At 43.3% G+C, this 18,916-nt stretch overlaps 1 protein-coding gene across 8 annotated transcripts in view; it reads left to right on the top strand.

Annotated features, from left to right (window-relative positions):
- The window catches only part of PPP1R13B (protein phosphatase 1 regulatory subunit 13B), an 82,770-nt gene that overhangs the window by 42,367 nt on the left and 21,487 nt on the right, over positions 1-18,916 (top strand). For 7 of the 8 annotated variants that reach the window (XM_059879381.1, XM_024982191.2, XM_059879382.1 and 4 more), the window contains exons 3-4: positions 4,151-4,270; positions 8,633-8,709. In XM_059879381.1, the coding sequence (XP_059735364.1) occupies positions 4,151-4,270; positions 8,633-8,709 (197 nt within the window). Of the gene's footprint in view, positions 1-228; positions 329-4,150; positions 4,271-8,632; positions 8,710-18,916 lie in introns of all 8 variants that reach the window. The other variant, XM_059879386.1, reaches the window with a different exon arrangement.

Raw genomic sequence — 18,916 nt, 5'->3', positions numbered from 1 at the left:
ACTCAGGGATAATCAGTGAATTCTTAACACTTCTTAAAAACAATTTTTAACTGAGGTGTAATTGGCGTACAACATGATGTTTGAAATGTACCACATAATGGTTTGATTTTTGTGTGTATTGTGAAATGATCACCACAGTAAGTCTAGTTCACATCCATTGATTGCCCTACACAGTTACAGAATATGTGTTCTTGTGATGAGAACTTTTAAGGTCTACTCTCTTGGCAGCTTCACACCTGCAGTTACAATGTTAACTGTGGTCACCGTGCTGTACACAACATCCCCAGTGAGAATTCTTCATGTATCCTAGATACAAGTCCCTAATCAGGTATATGATTTATAAATATTTTCTGTGTTATCCTTCACATCTGGAGTAAAAACTTTAAGGACACATTGAGAGAAACTTGACTTTGAGAAATGGTGGGCCATCACCGAAGTAGCAGAAGAGGCCAGGTCCTCGGGTATCAGCCTGACACACAGGAAGGGATGACGCAGCGGTGGTTTCAGGGTGAATGTTCGAGCCTGGTCGCTCTGTCACTGTGCGCTCTTCTCTCGCCTCAGCATTCTTGCCTTTGTTGCTTGTTATCACTTCTAATTCCTGGTCGGCCTCTTGTATTAGCTTGGGAGAGCCCTCGTGGTCCCGGCTGCCGGAGGATGCTAGTCTCTTATGTGAGTCTTGAGTTGGTGCTGTCCCTGGCTCCATGGCCGTCTCCATGACCCGGGGTTTTACCTCATCGAGAATGAGGCCTGCCTCCCCGCAGAACAGACGGTCACAGCCTGCTGCTCCCGTTGTCTAGAGCAGTCCCCAGCACCTGGCCCCCAGCCTTCACTCTCCTTGAGTCTTAGAGGGTGTTACAGGTCTCTCCTCTTTGCTTCAGTACTGTCATTGTGTTTATCAAAACAGGACAGTGGCTTTCATCTCTTCCTCTCTCACTGGACTAAAACCGCTGAAGGCGGGGACTTGTTTACCGTCATACGTGCAGTGCCCAGCCTGGTGCTCATAGCAGGCCCTGAGTAAACACATCATTGAGTAAATTGGAGCTGCAGAGCGAAGTCTGGGCAAGATGGTGGCGGATGAGGTTCAAAGGAAGGGAGCAAGCACGGCCTTTCTCAGTCTTTTTACCCTGGAGGAGCAATTCAAGTGATTTTCAGATTTTGGAGAACCCTTTGCATAAAATTACCACATCTGTTACTCACGGTATACTCATGTCATCAGTGTTCATAAATAGAATACTCCAATATAATCGTCAATGCTTTTTTAAATTTTTAATATTTATTTGGCCGTGTCGGGTCTCACTTGCAGCATGCGGGATCGTCACTGTGGCACAGAGTGCGCAGGCTCAGTAGTTGTGGCCCGAGGGCTTAGTTGCTCCACCACACTTGAGATCTTGGTTCTCCCACCAGGGATCGAACTCGAGTCTCCTGCATTGCAAGGTAGTTCTTAACCACTGAACCACCAGGGAAGCCCCTTTCAGTCCCCTGTTGAGAGGAGAGTGTTTCTGTGTGGATCTGAGTATTGGTCTGCTCAGGCAACCGTAATGAAGTGCCACAAATTGGGCGGCTTGAGTAACAGAAATTCACCCATCTTTTCGCAGTTCTAGAGGCTAGCGGTCTGACTTCAAGGTGTCAGCAGGGCTGGTCTCTCCTGAGGCCTCTCCGCATGGCATGTAGATGGTCATGCCTCCTCCCCATGTCCTCGTGTGGCCCTCCCTCTGTGTGTGTGTGTCCTAATCTCTTCTTAAAGGGACACCAGGCACATTGGATTAGGGCCCATGCTAATGACCTCATTTTTACTTTCTGCCTTCTTAAAGATCCTGTCTCCAAATAAGGTCCTATTCTTATGGAGGACTAGGTTCAGGACTTCGGCATGTGGGTTTCTGTGTGAGGGGACACAGCCCAGCCCATAACAGCCTGTTCATTTGGCCCGCTTATTACCCTGCTCTCATCTGGCCCCTTCCTCACACCGGGCGTCAGCTTAATGTGAATCAGGCGGGCAGGCAGGACCTTCAGCTTTTCTTCTTGTGAAGTCTCCTACTTGGTGTTTTTTGTTGCCTTTTCCGAGAATGCCTGAAAGTTGTCTTATAGATTTCTCCAGTACATACAGTGTTGATGAGGTATAGTATTGATTACATGATATGTGCAGGGTAGTTTTGTTTTCACTTTAAAACAGAAATAACATTTTAGTTAACCTTTATTTAAGCTGCTGAAGCTTAGTTTGCTTTTCTTAAAGTTAATTTTTTCTTAAAAATGTTTTTATTTATAAAGGGAAACAATTTTTTTTAAATAACTGGCTTAAGGAAAAGTTAGATTTAATATTTATAAAGTTATGCTCAGACTTGGTGAAGTTATGCTCAGATTTAAGTGAAGATTATGTGAATGTCACTCAGTCGTGTTCGACTCTTTGGGACCCCATGGATTATAGTCCATGGAATTCTCCAGGCCAGACTACTGGAGTGGGTAGCCTTTCCTTTCCCCAGGGGATCTTCCCAACCCAGGGATCAAACCCAAGTCTCCAACCCAGGTCTCCCTCATTGCAGGCGGATTCTTTACCAGCTGAGCCACAAGGGAAGCCCAAGTGAAGGTTATAAGTTGATTTTAATTAATGTGAAACAAATCTGTAAGCCAAAGCAATACTAATAAAAATATGGCCTAAGATAAAATTTTATGTTAAACTGATAGACATGATTAGTCTTAAATTCCACAGCTATAGCATTAGAATATACATGTTTTTAAAAAAAATTTTATAACACAAAAATTGTTACTTTCAAAAAGTAAATGACGTTACGGTTTGACAGAAAACAACAAAATTCTGTAAAGCAATTATCCTTCAATTAAACAAATTAAAAAAAAACACAAAATATGGAATGGTAATATTGAATACTTCTTCAGTGTTCAATTTGTGCTTGCTTCTTGCTGTACAGATACTCAGTTCTGAGTTGAATTAACCAAGATGAAACGATTTATGTCCTTGCCTTCGAGGTTTGTTGAACAAGACAAAGCTTGCCTACACGTGTAGGAAGATGAAGTGGCAGCAGCAGCACAGTGCGCGTTGTGTTTCTGTGAATGGCGGGGTTTTCTTCCTTGTGGAAGTCTGGCCCTTCTCTCAGGCCGAAAATTAAATCACATCTTGCGTGTATGACGAGGCTGCCACACGCGCGGCTCTTTCTCCTGACTTGATCTGGGCAGGGGTCTCTCACCCAGCCGTGCTCCTGCGTTGAGAGGAGAAGCGCAGTTCAGTTGCGTCCCGCTCCTCCCAGGGCAGGCCGTTTTCTCCCAGCCTCGAGACCTGCCAGTGTCCGTCCTCACTTTCAAGCACAAGCAGCAGTGGGAACATTTCAAGGTTTCCTTTCTTTCCCTTTAAGTTGAGATAAAATTAGCATAGCATAAAACCCCCCATTTGGGTGCAGCTTTATGGGTGTTAGGGCGTTCTCAGCGTCTCCGAACTGTCTGCCTCCCGTTTGCCCCACCCCAGCCCCTGGCGACCGCTCTATTACTGTCTGGCTCTGTGTTTGACTCTTCTAGGTACCCCATATAGATCGGATCATAGAGTCTGTGACTCTGATCTGGCTTTCTTTCACTTAGCTTGCTTAAGAGTCATCCATGTTGTAGCACTCATCAATACCTAATTCCTCTGTTTGGCTGAAACTACCCGTTGTATGATATGCAGCGTTGCATTTATCCTTTCATCGGTTAGTGGAGGTTTGCTTTGTTTCCACTGTTTGGCTGCTGTGAACGTTCTGGTGCAAGTGTTGCTGTGGGCTGGCTGCACTGCCGGAAGTGTGTGTCAAGTCTTTGTACATCTGATTGCTGCCTGTAACATTTTAGTGAATAATAAAATTTGGGCAGTTTGTTAATGTGTTCCTTTGAAAGAGTGGGAGGTACCCTGCTTCATGATAAATATAATAAAGGACATTTTTCCCAATGTTCCCTATTTAATGTTGCAAAATTGCTTTTATGATTACTTCTTTGTGTTTATAGTCTTGCTTTTATTTCATTAAAGTTAAAATGTAGTGCTTGTTATATCCTTGAATTCTAATATATATGTGTGTACGTTTATTTAAATTTATTTTTATTCATTTTTTACTTTTGATAGGATTCATTTTGTTTGTCTCTGGGAAAAGTAAGAATTTTTTTGTTTGTTTTTTCCTAGAGCGTCCCATACCCTTTGATTATATGATGTATGAACATCTTCAGAAGTGGGGGCCACGAAGGGAAGAAGTGAAATTTTTCCTTCGACATGAAGATTCCCCAACAGAGAGCAGTGAACAAGGTAGATAAGTGCTTTCCCCCCATTTGCTAATTTTTGCCATGAAAGTTAATTTAAGGAAAATAGGAATAAACGTTAAATTATTCCCCTGTTAACTCACGGGTGGTGAGAGGGAGAGTTGGTGTCTCGTGAGGTTTCACCCCTGTTAGTGCCGTTTATGATGCTTCACACTTTCAGGCTCCCAGCCCTTGCCTCCTCAGGATCCTGAGCCAGTCACATAATGCATGAAACACGGGCGTGGCTCTGCTGCCAGAAGGGACTGTTTTTGAGAAATATCACATGGTTGAAATCTCTGGATTTTAAGAGTAAATGAAACCATGAAAACATCATAAAAATTCTGAAAAACACATATATGTGTATTTGAAGAGAGAGAAATAAAAAAAAAAAAGAACCCCACCCAAGTGGGGAGTTCCCTAGTGGCCTAGGTTAGGATTCCAGTCTTTTACTGCTGTGACCCAGGTTCAGTCCCTGGTCAGGGAACTGAGCCCCTGCAAGCCTTGTGGTACAAGGACAAAACAAATGTAATATATGTATATTATTATTATATACACATAGTCTTGTGTGTGGGTGTATATACATACAGGACTTCAGTGTGACGCTAAACCATAATAGAAAAGACAAACAGTTATTTAAAAAACAACAACAAAAGCCTGCATGGCAGTAACCACCCTAAAGCGAAGTCAAAAGACAGATTATAAACTGGGAAATAGCATATATAGCTCATATTGCAAAGGGTTAGTTACCTTTATATAAAATGATAACAAAGCCAGTAAAATAAAATGTGCAAAATATGCAGACATGTAGTTCATAGCAAAGGAAATACACATGGCCAGATGCCCAGCTGTACTCCTAAAAAAGACAGGCAGGGCAAACACCGAGACACTGTTTCACCTGTCACATGGCAGAGATTAGAACGTTTACCAAGTGTTGGCGGACGCCGAGAAACAGGCAGTCTTCCACACTGTTGGCAGCTTCTGTAGAAGGCAATTTAATTTAGCAATATCTACCACACTTACAAAAGCATAAAACTTTTCACCCGGCAGCCTCGCTTTTGAGAATTGTCTGTCCCGTGGCTGTGTCCGCACACATACAAGTGGCACTTCTGCAGCGTCACTCACGGGGTGCCTCTGGCGGGGGCAGCCGTTAGTGCCTCCAGGGGTGTCGGCTGGAGAAACGAGAGCGTGTCTGTGCCGCGCCCTGTCCTGAACCACCTCCTACACTCGTTCCCTGAGTAAGCACCGTGTACACACGTGGTGCCCTCTGTGTAACAGATGACAGAGGAGCGGCGTGGCCTGCATTGGCTGGTGTGTGTGTGTAGTATCTGTGGAACCATCAGCAAGACCCTGGTCACATGGCTGGCCTCTGGGGAAGGAGAGAGGGGAAACTGGTCAAGTATGCCTTCTTGCTCCTTTTGAATTTGGAACAGTGGGGACACACTACTTGTTTTGAAAACTTGTTATTGGAGCATCGTTGAATTGCAGTGTTGTGTTAGTTTCAGGTGTGCAGCAGAGTGAGGCGGTTGTCATGTACATACATCCACGTTTTGAAGATTCGTTTCTCATATAGGCTGTTATAGAGCATTGAGTAGAGTACCCTGTGCTACACAGTAGGTTCTTATTAGTTATCTATTTTATATACAGGAGTGTGCATATACCAATACCAGTCTCCCATAAATTACTCATTTTTTAATTAAAATTTAAATAAGGGAATCTTTTTTTTTTTTTTGGAAAGCATATACACTGTACAGTTAAGAAAAAATCCCTTAACTTGTTGTTTAACAGTGATTGTGGATTACTTCTGATATTAAAAAAAAATTGGAAGGACATCTTTTTGTCAAAAGAAGACTATTTTATTGCACATTATCCCTGTTGGCTTCTTTTTGTTTGTGTTGTTTTTGGCCGTGCCATGGAGCATGTGGGATCTTAGTTCCCCAACCAGGGATCTATCCTAGGTCCTCTGCTTTGGAAGCAAGGAGTCTTAACCACTGGACTGCCAGGGAAGTCCCTATTTGTGAGGTTTTTTAAAACCAGTTTTTTTTTTTTTTTTAATGGGCAAAATATACAAACATGCAGTTCATAGCAAAGAGGAAATACATATGGCCTGGGAATATATGGAAAGACGTCCATCCATAAACTCCTAAAGAAAGCAGTGCAGGGAACACAGCGAGATAACTGTATTTCACTCATCACGTCAGCAAAGCTAGAATGTTTAATAACAGCGTTGGCAGAAGTGGAGGATATCCCGCACTTCAAAGAGTCGGACTGAATTCTCTCTGTGGAAGCTAGAGGGGAGCGCGGAGGACTCCCGTAACCTCCCGTCACCTTCACACTTGGGGGAACAGGAGCCTAGTGTGTAAAGGAACGCGACGCAGGTCACGTGCAGGGCGTTGGCTAGAGTGCAGAGCTGATGGAGTGGAGTTTGGAGCGGAGCCGCCTGGGTCCAGCGCTAGTCCTGCTGCTGGCTGGGTGTGGGCTGGGGCGCCTGGCGTCACACCCCTGTGCCTCCGCTTCCTGCTGTGTGTGGTGCGCACGGTTGCGGTGGCAGTTAGTGAGGTGTCCTGCTGCGGTGCTCACTAAATGGCAGCTCTTACTGTTTTCTGACTTTGGAGTACAAAATCATCACGTTTCTTCTTCACCATCAAAGATTAAGCGACCCTTGGTATAATTTCTCTGTGTTTTATAGTATTCTAATTTGATTGTTTATTGTTTGGAAGAAGCAGCAATTATAGAATATTAAATTAACCCGAGCACCTTATTTCAAAGAAGTACTATTACTTTCAGTAAAGAGTTTAATTTATCCTGTAAACTGGTAGATACCATACTCCAGAATGTGTGTATATGTAATTTCTGCTAACAGAGAACAGCTGTTATGAAGCGCCTGTTGCGTGTCCTGTGACTGTGTTTGGTTGCACGCTCCGTCGTTCCCATTTATTTACCCTTGTTTTTCACTCATGGCCTCCCTAAGGGCCCTGCATTGGGTATTGGATTCTTACTTGCCCTGCTTCCCCATCAGATGTGCTCTGTGTCTGCTTATGTACTCAGTAGCTTGGCTTTATGCATAAAAAGAGTAAGATTTTTTAATCTCCCAAGAGCCAGTCTTTGCTTCCTTGGGGGTGATAGCACTCTCTGAGAATGTATGGCTTAAGGTGAGGCAGTATTTTCCATAATATAATGTTTCTTCAAAACTTGCAAAGTAGCAGGAAAGAAATAGAAGAAAACATGTTATTCTTTTCTCTTTATTTTAACATCAGGTTAATGACCCTTTGAAGTTATGTTTTCTTAGTAATAAAGTAGGCTCTGGGGTGTGATAATTCTCAAAACAGCATCAGGTGAGAGACGAGCAGAGGAGGAGCAGGCATCCAGCGCAGCACAGCCGTTTGTGACTGTGGACTCACCTGGCACAAAACCGCAGCACACTTTTTTTAAAAAAGTAATGGCAGGAGAATTTTGCCAGTTTAAATTTGAAACCCTTAAAAATTAAAAAAATATATATATTTTTATAGAACAAAGGAGAATTCAGAAGATAGTATCCCATCTCAGTTTTAACCCTAGTAGTGAAGATGAGTTTGTGCATCAGTTTTTAAATTATTGGATATTGTAAGTTCTATTTTTGTCTCTCTTAAAGTTTTTATCAAAATACAGTTGATTTACAATGCTATGGTAGTTTCAGATTTACAGTAAGGTGAATTAGTTATATGTATACATATATCCATTCTTTTTCTAGATTATTTTCTCATAAAGGTCATTATTTTAGTCTCTCCTAAAACAAAAGCTTTAATTTTTAATAAAAATAGATAATATATATAAAATACAAATAACATGAAATTTACCATCTTGACCATTTTTAAGTGTTAGACACTTTTTGATAAATCAGTTTCAAGATTCTGAAATAGAATATAGAAAAAAATTCATTTAAACAACTTTATGTTGATTATAAAACATTTTTTCAACTGTACTAATTTTTGAGCTGTCCAGCCTGGTATTTTATATTTGTGCTCAATAAATATTTGAATAAGTGAAGAAATTATAAAATATGGTTTTTCTAGGATATCAGAGAAGGCAGTGGCAGTGCACTCCAGTACTCTTGCCTGGAAAATCCCGTGGACGGACGAGCCTGGTAGGCTGCAGTCCATGGGGTCGCTAAGAGTCGGACACGACTGAGCGAGTTCGCTTTCACTTTTCACTTTCATGCATTGGAGAAGGAAATGGCAACCCACTCCAGTGTTCTTGCCTGGAGAATCCCAGGGACAGGGGGGCCTGGTGGGCTGCCGTCTATGGGGTCGCACAGAGTCAGACACGACTGAAGCGACTTAGCAGCAGCACAGCAGGATGTCTTTTAGTAAGTTTGGGACTCTCATTTCTCTAGGTGGCCGTCAGACCCAGGAGCAAAGAACTCAGAGAAATGTAACAAATGTACCTGGAGAAAAACGCACTGAAAATGGGGTAAGTAATAGTGAATTTTATTGAACAAGTTTGCTTTTTATAGGTACTAATGAATTTTGGTTATAATTTAATTGTTAATATTTATTTCAACTGTGCTAAATCTCCATTGCTGTGTGCAGGCTCTCTCTAGCTGCAGTCGTCGGGGGCTGCTCTTGTTCCCGTGTGGAGGCTTCTCGTGGAGGTGGCTTTTCTCGTTGCAGAACGCGGGCTCTGGGGCACATGGACTCTAGAACTGGGGCTCAAGAGTTGTGGCTCACGGGCTTAGCTGCTGCACGGCTTGTGCACTCTTCTCGGACCAGGGATGGAAACAGTGTCCCCTGCATTGCAAGGCAGATTCGTAACCACTGGACCACCAGAGAAGCTGTATAATTTATTTTTAAAGAATTATTTTTTGAGTAGTACTAACCTAAAACAGTAAAACTACCAATTATTTACCAGTAAAACAAGTTTATTTGGGAACAGCAAAAAACTGTAATTCAGGACATGCAGCTATGGACAGCCACATGCAAGTCCTCTGAAACAAGAGGAAACACTTTTATAGAGGAGAAGGGGAGATTGGGAGGGGCTGTTATCAAGAAAAAGTCTTTTGGAGGAAACTGGGAGTTTGAAGTTTGGTGGCCTTTCCTTAGCTGCATTGTTGCCAGGCAAGGAGGAGGTGGTTCTTCTTCTGCCAGTTGGCCATGAGTGGTGTTTCTTCCTCTGGGGACACACAGTACGCCTCTTCCTGTTGGGTTGGGATCTGCACTGGTGTCTAGAGCTGTGTGTGAGAGAGCGCCCCGCTGTGGCCCCTCAGCCCCATTGCCTTGGGTTTCCCTGTGTGTTTTCACAGTGGAAGTTGTCATCTTTGTCGAGTATTTTGCTCATTTCTATGAAGGTGTGACACAGCAGCCTGAGCGGTCTTGGTCTCATCATCCTCACTGTGCCCATGCACTGGGTGGTCTCCAGCAGAGCAGTGCCCTCCAATGCCCTCTACGTGCTGCTGCCACGGCAGGTCCTGGAACCGCAGCCGCGGGCTCCATCCCCCGGAGGCAGATGGGCTCGTCTCTGGACTGAGAGACAGGCGTGCAGACTCGCTTTGTGTCTTCAGTGTTGATGTCTTGATCCTCCATCAGGTTTTAAAAGACAAGATGGCTGATGGGTTGAAGTCATCATAGGTGTCTCCAGGAGAGAGGACTTCCTTTGTCATCTGATGTAGAGTTGGAGAAAAGGCCTAACATTGGTTATAGGGGAAGAAGTTTGTCCAAGCAGATGGATTCTTTTTAAGAAATTTGTGTTGAAAGAGCAGAAATGAATGAATGACGATGAATGAATGAGAGGAGAATGAAGAATGAGAGAAATTTTAATCATGGTCTTTTCTGGAAATTTTCATAGTAACTTTTCCAAATAGTTTTCAGGCTGAAGAATATTTCTTTTTCTGGCTCTGCCCTCACTGGACGTGTAGCTTCGGCATGTTACTGCCTAGCACAGTGCTTGGCATGGTCACACATGGGTGAGAGAAACGGGCCTGGAGTGCAGAGGGCCCATCTTCAGACACTGGCTTCAGAACTTTCTAACTAGCTGAATTTGAGCAAGGCACTTTGCCCCTCTACTTTCCAGCTTCATGTTACTGGCTTTCAATTGTCTTTCTTTTATCGATTACCATCGTGACTTTAAATGATATATCTCTGTTTATTTGTACAGTCGCCTTGAAACCATGTCTCTGGACCTCCCTTCTCGTAAGACGAGGCTCTCAGCACCCCTCCCCTTTCTCCATCTCCCTCCTCCCTTCTAGCTTCTTCAGCTGTGCTTCTGTGTTGTCAGTGCTGATAATATCTGTGTGCTTTTATCTGAGCATAATTAAAGACTTTTATACTTTGTTTATACCGAAGACTTTGTGTGGATCACAATAAACTGGAAAATTCTGAAAGAGATGGGCATACCAAACCACCTGACCTGCCTCTTGAGAAACCTGTACGCAGGTCAGGAAGCAATAGTTAGACCTGGACATGGAACAACAGACTGGTTCCAAATAGGAAAGGAGTACGTCAAGGCTGTATATTGTCACCCTGCTTATTTAACTTATACGCAGAGTACATCATGAGAAACACTGGACTGGATGAAGCACAAGCTGGAATCAAGATTGCCGGGAGAAATATCAATAACCTCAGATATGCAGACAACACCACCCTTATGGCAGAAAGTGAAGAAGAACTAAAGAGCCTCTTGATGAAAGTGAAAGAGGAGAGTGAAAAAGTTGGCTTAAAGCTCAACATTCAGAAAACTAAGATCATAGCATCCGGTCCCATCACTTCATGGCAAATAGACGGGGAAACAGTGGAAACAGTGGCTGACTTTATTTTTCTGGGCTCCAAAATCACTGCAGATGGTGATTGCAGCCATGAAATTAAAAGACGCTTACTCCTTGGAAGGAAAGTCATGACCAAGCTAGATAGCATATTGAAAAGCAGAGACATTACTTTGCTAACAAAGGTCCATCTAGTCAAGGCTGTGGTTTTTCCAGTGATCATGTATGGATGTGTGCGTTGCCGAAGAATTGAGGCTTTTGAACTGTGGTGTTGGAGAAGACTCTTGAGAGTCCCTTGGAGACCAGCCAGTCCATCCTAAAGGAGATCAGTCCTGGGTGTTCATTGGAAGGACTGATGTTGAAGCTGAAACTCCAATACTTTGGCCACCTGATGTGAAGAGCTGACTCATTTGAAAAGACCCTGATGTTGGGAAAGATTGAGGGCAGGAGGAGAAGGGGACGGCAGAGGATGAGATGGCTGGATGGCATCACCGACTTGATGGACGTGGGTTTGGGTGGGCTCTGGGAGTTGGTGATGGACAGGGAGGCCTTGTGTGCTGCAGTTCATGGGGTCGCAAAGAGTTGGACACGACTGAGCGACTGAACTGAGTACTTTTTTATACACTAGTTATAAAGTTGAAAAGCATTTAATGGTGTTTCAGATTTTTCAGATACTAACCACTGTAGGGCCAGGTGGGGTACTGGATTGTTTTCTCCTTTTGAGTGCCACTCAGGGAGAACTGTTCCTCCTGTCAGGATTAAGGATTCTCCTTCCTTACCCTCCAGTTGCTAAAGATCATTCCACAAATCCTTTTCCTATTCCTGCCTTCTGACTTGCTGGTGCACTCTGAGTCTGAAACCTCTGTGGGGTTCTGGCAGGCGTATGTGCTTCAGAAAGTCTGAAGGAATAAAGGCCCAGGCCCCACAGGCAGAACTTCTGATTCAGTAAGGCTGGGATGGGCCTGGAAGACTCATATAATACTGTTGCCCTGCCAGGTTTGGGAACCTCCAGGATGCATGTACCCACTGTCCAAAGCATTCAGAACTTAGCTGTCCAACAGAATCTTGAAGATCCCTTTGTGTTCTAAGATTTCCTGTGGCCTGAACTTCAGGGAAGAGAAATAAGTATATCAAATAGGCGGGGACTGTGTGTGTGTGTATATAATAAACCAAAGGGACTCAGGAGGAAAGGAGATCAGTAACAGTATGGTGAGTTTCGATGCAATGGGTCCTTGATCTTTCCAGGATGAGGTTGTTTGTTGTAAACATGGAGGTGATGTTTACGTGTCAAGATCAACAAAACTGAAACCTGAAACCAAAATTAAAGCTGTGTTTGCAGCCTACATGCGAGCTTATAATTAGAGGAAGGTTGGGAGCTGGTGAGGAGGCGTGACTCTTGTGCTGGAAGCATGACATCTAAGAGGTTACGGTGTTTATGGCACCACATCTGCCTTTTAAGCCTAATAATATGTTACCTTTGTGAAGCACTTGATTGTCTACAAAGCACTTTTATGTGCATTTTTTAAAGTTAATAAGATGTTAAAAATATCCTTCTCCAAAAATGTTTTTGCCGTGTACCCTGGACCTAGAATAACAGCACCTGAACCTGTGTGCCCCATGCCTGCCAGCAGCTGCTGAGGCAACTGCTCTCCCCGCAGTGCAGGGCACAAAGTCAGCTGTCTAAGAAACAAAGGCCCCGGCCCCACTGGCAGAACTTTTCATTCAGTAAGTGTGAGGTGGGCCTGAAGGCCCTCGTGTGACACTGTTGCTCTGCCCGTCTGGGAACGTCCAGGTTATATGTACACACTGCCGTAAGCATTCGGAGCTCACTTGTCCAATAGAATTCTGAAGATCTGGTTTGACTTTATGGTGTAAAGGCAAACTGATTTATCCTTAATGCGTGTGCCTGTATCCGGGGGTCCCAGGACTACCCTCGGTGTCAGCAGTTTGCTCGGAGGACTCACAGGACTCAGCACATGGCCGTCGTCATGGCTGTGAGGTCCCCCCACCAGAGGATGCAGCACAGGAGCCACGAAGGAAGGGGCGGCGCACGGGGGCGTGGCATCTGGGGAAAGCTGCCCAGCTCCCGAGGGTCCCCTCCCGCGGAGCCACACGGGACACGCTTCGTTCAAACCAACTGTTTGCTTGAAACTGGTGTCACAGTGTCACTTCTTACTCTGCAAAGTCGGATACCACTTGGCGACTGAACAGCAACACAGCACTTACTAATGTGTTTTGGATGAGTCACTATACCAAAGAAAGTTGTCTGGAAAATGGCGTCATTTTCTAGGAACTGTGGTAGTGAGGGGTCATTAACTGAACAGATACTGTGTGCGGTGATGAATCCTTTTGTTTTCACAGACAAATTTTTGGTCTTTGATAGTTTGGGGCACGTATTGGAAAAATACATTTAGCACATGTTGGCAGAATGTTTTCACAGTACAATAAATGGGAGATAAAGCTAAGTCTTTTTACTAATATTTGAAAAACTAAATATCTATAAAAACATAATTAGAGGCTTAAGATGGAAGACAAGTGTATTGCGTAATTGTCTACAATGGTTTGTGTTAAGAAACCTTATTATATGTTTTTAATAAATGAATTATTGCAGAACCAATTTCAAAATTATATATAAAACAAATTACTTGAGATGAAAACACATTTGACTAAAGCCATGTTATCAACTGACTTGTGATCTAAAGCTTTTAACCATAATTATCAAGTGGGTTGTAGTTAATATCTAAAAAATCTAGTTCTGATAGCCTGTTTGTCAAGCATACTTTATTTTGTTGGCTTTCTTAGTTGTGATTCAACATAATTAGTACAAATGAGACATTAGCCAATAAGTCCCCGTTTACGTCTAACTTTTAGCAAATTGAGCTAGCTTATTTACTGAAAATCTGATTATAGTGCATTTGGGGTTGATAGCTTAATAACATTTTTATGCTTACCTTTTTCATTCTTATCAAAATAAAATACCATTATATGAGATTCTTTCTTCACCAAGAGGTTAACATTTTATTTTAAAAAGAGGATAATTAAAATATAAACCCTGACAACGCCAAATGTCAGCGAGGATGAGGTGAAGCTGGAACTCGTGTGTGTTGCTGGGAGAGTGTAGGATGATGTCAGCGAGGATGAGGTGAAGCTGGAACTCTTGTGTGTTGCTGGGAAAGTGTAGGATGATGTCAGCGAGGATGAGGTGAAGCTGGAACTCTTGTGTGTTGCTGGGAGAGTGTAGGATGATGTCAGCGAGGATGAGGTGAAGCTGGAACTCTTGTGTGTTGCTGGGAGAGTGTAGGATGATGTCAGCGAGGATGAGGTGAAGCTGGAACTCTTGTGTGTTGCTGGGAGAGTGTAGGATGATGCTTCACGCTGGAGAGCAGTTTGTCAGTTTGAGTGAGTGAAACGAGCACTTAACCACACAGCGCTCAGTCCCCAGCTTCACTTCTTGACATCAGTTACCCAAAATAAGCCAGAACATTTGTCCACATAAATACTGGTGCATGAATGTTCAAGATGGCTTTATCCCTCATAGCTAAGGAGTGGAAATGACCTGAATGCTCATGAGCAGATGAGCGGGAAAATAAAAGTGCTTATACAAGTGAGTGCTGTCGACAGCAGAAAGGAGCAGCGTGGACGAGTTTCTACAACGCCGTGCTGAAGGAAAGAAGCCAGACCCAAGGAAGTGACCCTGTCTAGTGATCTTCTTGAGCACACAGGGCTTGGTGATCGTGGCGCAACCGCCCCCACCCCCACGGGTAGAATTGACTGGGAAGCTCGGAGGGGAGCTTTCTGGGATGATGGCGGCATTGTGTTGACTGGGGTGGTGGTTAAACGGTGATGTGCAGTGGTCACCTAATGCAGCAGCATACTTCACATGGTGTGCTTATGGTCTGTAAATTATGCCTCAGTTAAAGTAAATGTGAAAAATTTCACTGTGTGTTTAATATACTAGCCTGTCATTTCATTTTGTTAACTTACTGCCATTATGTATGTTTTTGAAGTTTTGTGTCAGAAATGGGTTAGAAAGAAAAAAACTAAAAAAAAAAAAAAAAGAAACGGGTTAGAATATATGCTTATCAATTTTTTTAAGTTGCTGATCTTAAATTAGGAACATAAAAATTAGAAAATCATGGGATTTTTATTAACAGTGTTATGAAATAAACAGCACATTATAGTATCTATGTAGTTTCTAGGGGTCAGGAAGTCAGGGCTTGTCTGGGTGACTTGGATTCAGAGTCTCTTGTGACACTGTAATCAAGGTGTTGGCCAGAATCACAGTCATCCAGAGCTTGACTGGGCTGGAGGATCTGTTTTCAAGCCCATGAGATAATGTTTTTACACGGAATTTCTGTAAAGTCAGGAGCAGTAATGTAAGGAGGGCTCGGCTTCTCATTTGGACTCGTAGCTCTTTGGGGTGTGAGGCTTTAAGAGGCGCTTTGTGTTCTCAGACCTGCAGGTCTCAGGTGGACCAGGTCAGCCGGCTGTGGTCCTGCTTTTCTGAGCTGCTCGCAGGCTTTCCAAGATGGTGCCAGCCGCACAGTGCACTTTTCACAGGAGTGCACGATGACGCGCAAGTCCTCACTGCTGCGCTGGGAGAATGCTCGTTTTATTTCACAGTGAGAATATCAGAATAGAGAACTGAGCTCAGGTTCCATTCCTCATGGTTGAACTTGATGGATTCTTATCTCATTCAGCAGAAGAGAGGCTCGCTCTTTGGAAACAGGGACCAACTGCATTTTACTTTTTTATTACTTACAGTGTCTGGGATTATATCTGGCATATCAAGAGTAAATGACTTACCATGATTTCAAACATGTATAGTGCTCAAACAAAAAAATAACTCCAGTTCTCCTGACCCCTCCACCCTGTCAAGGCTGGGGAGCTGAGTCCTTTGCATGGGCCTGCAGAGCTGTCCCGAGAGAACTTTCCCACTCATTTTACTGGTCGTGGAAGTGACTTGTCCTCTCTGTAACCTGGAGTTGATCTCATCAGATAACTACCATAATGAGGGACCTTCAAGTGCCCAAGGGAGCAGGATTTGATTTCTTCTTATTAGATGCAATGAAAAGAAATAAGTGAGGAATTAGGTCATAGGTTTGTCTGAATAAATTGAGTTCATATGGAGAATTTAAAATTATTCCTCTGGGGTTTAGTTTACATGGAGAAATACATGCTGTTAGGCCTGTCATAAAAGGATCGAATTTGCATCAGAGGTTTTTGTTTTCTTTAAAAAAAAAAAACCCTGAAAAGATGCTTGCTGCTAAATTTTCACATTGAACAAATTAGGGAATATGTACTAAAGTATAAAATGTTGCCTATCTTTTGACTTACAAGTTTATGGTGGCTTGTGTTTTTATAACCCATTTAAAATAAAGTTAAGTTACACAGGTGTGTTCACTTTGAAATAATTCACTGAGCTGAACACAGATTTATACAGTTTTATGTTTGTAATATCTACATCAATAAAATTTCTATTCAACTTCAGATTAAGAGCTTTGTGTTGGGCTAGCCCATGTGACATATAGATGTTTTGAAAGTGAAGTGGCTCAGTCATGTCCAACTCTTTGCGACCTCATGGACTGTAGCCTACCGCGCTCCTCTGTCCATAGGATATTCCAGGCAAGAGAACTGGAGTGGGTTGCCATTTCCTTCTCCAGAGGATCTTTCTGACCCAGGGATTGAACCTGGGTCTCCCACACTGTAGGCAGACCTTTACCATCTGAGCCACCAGGGAAAATTTCTATTAAAGTACAATATATATTAGTATATACCTAAGATACAATATCTGAATTACTTATGTCAATATAATATATCTTAGTTTATAATTAGAGACACACATAATACAACACATACAGAGAGCTGTGTCTTGTTCACAAGTGTAAATATCAGAACACGCAACCGTTCAGTTTCTCCTCCGTCGTCTTTTCATTGTTATTTTAAGCCCTTGGTGGGGAGGGGAGACCAAAGAGCTAAGTTTTGGGGTTTTTTCAAGTTGTAAAATTATGAAATTAATGTAAAGTGAAAGATTTGTTACAGGAACTTCATTTTTCTCTAGTCGAAAATATGTTTCTGAAAGTTTCAAAAATACCTTTTGTTGAACTTCCCTGATGAAGAATCCACCTGCCAGTGCAGGGAACATGGGTTCAGTCCCTGGTTCGGGAAGCTTCCACATGCCATGGGACAAACTAAACTCGCAAGCCGCAACTACAAAAGCCCACGCGCCGAGAGCCTGTGCTCTGCACCAAGAGAAGCCACGGCAACGAGAACCCCACGCGTTGTAATTAATGGTGGCCCCTGCTCGCCGGAACCAGAGAAAGCGTGCGCAGCGGCAAAGACCGAGCGCAGCCAAAAATAAGTAATTTAAAAATTCCTTGTGGTGGTGACTGCAAAAATCTCAGTAGATGGAAATTAGAACACTTTCTTAATATTAAAGCAGAAATTTGAGTGCATTGTGACAGGTGGGGCATTTTTGTAGAATGAACCAATCTCAAATGAAATTTCTGTAACTTGACAGTTTACAGCACCTGGTTTAGAAAAGGAACTTGCTCCACATTGCTTTATCAGGACTTTAGATAAACAGAATGGGGGCTCCAGTTAATTAAATCCTGATTCCACTTTCTAACAGTCCAGAATGGGCTTACCACCATATGATTTGGGGAGGACAGAAGTCGGAGGAACAGGGCTTGGTACCCTTGTGAAAAGTTACAAGAGGCCCAGAGTACAGAGGAGCCCAGAGATGGACCGTGGAGCTCCAAGGAGGGGCTGTGCACCTGCGTGGTGTGACCCATGGGCTGGAGAAGGCTGAAGGAAGACAGGCGTGGCTGGAATCGGAGCTCTGGCCCTCTGCCAGCTCTGTGTCCTTAACTATATCCCTCTGCCTTTCCCCCGGGATTCCTCTGCAGTGTGGGCTCATTTGCCTGCACAGGTCTGTTGTGAAGATTGTGTGATGCAGTGCATGTCACACGTCCAGTCTAGAAGGGGGTGCTGTAGGAGATGGTCAGGAACAAACCTCTGCATCCTTCTCTGTCCATGCAACTGACCTGGGGCATATTATTTGAACTTCTCTCTGCTTATTTTCTCATCTGTAGAATGGAGCTGTAATGATCTCTGCCTGAGAGTGTCATTTTAAGGCTTAAATGAGTTCATAAGTGGGAAGTAATTACTTTAGAGCAAGGTTCATGACAGAAGAACTGTACTTCTTGACCAAGATAATCACGATGATGTGATCACTCACCTAGAGCCAGACATCCTGGAATGTGTAGTCAAGTGGGCCTTAGGAAGCATCACTACGAACAAAGCTAGTGGAAGTGATGGAATTCCAGTTGAGCTTTCCTGGAAGATGATGCTGTGAAAGTGCTGCACTCAATATGCCAGCAAATTTGGAAAACTCAGCAGTGGCCACAAGACTGGAAAAGGTCAGTTTTCATTCCAATCCCAAAGAAAGGCAATGCCAAAGAATGCTCAAACTACCACACAGTTGCACTCATCTCACACACTAGTAAAGTAATGCTCAAAATTCTCCAGGCTTCAGCAATACGTGAACCGTGAACTTCCAGATGTTCAAGCTGGTTTTAGAAAAGGCAGAGGAACCAGAGATCAAATTGCCAACATCCGCTGGATCATCGAAAAAGCAGGAGAGTTCCAGAAAAACATCTATTTCTGCTTTATTGACTATGCCAAAGCCTTTGACTGTGTGGATCACAATAAACTGTGGAAAAGTCTGAGAGAGATGGGAATACCAGACCACCTGACCTGCCTCTTGAGAAACCTGTATGCAGGTCAGGAAGCAACAGTCAGAACTGGACACGGAACAACAGACTGGTTCCAAATAGGAACAGGAGTATGTCAAGGCTGTATATTATCACCCTGCTTATTTAACTTATATGCAGAGTACCTCATGAGAAACGCTGGACTGGA

The sequence above is a fragment of the Bos taurus genome, chromosome 21 (genome assembly GCF_002263795.3).
Source record: "Bos taurus isolate L1 Dominette 01449 registration number 42190680 breed Hereford chromosome 21, ARS-UCD2.0, whole genome shotgun sequence".
NCBI classification, from domain to species: Eukaryota; Metazoa; Chordata; class Mammalia; order Artiodactyla; family Bovidae; genus Bos; species Bos taurus.
Note: the sequence above shows the minus strand (reverse complement) of the source record. Positions and strands in the feature narration are given on the sequence as shown.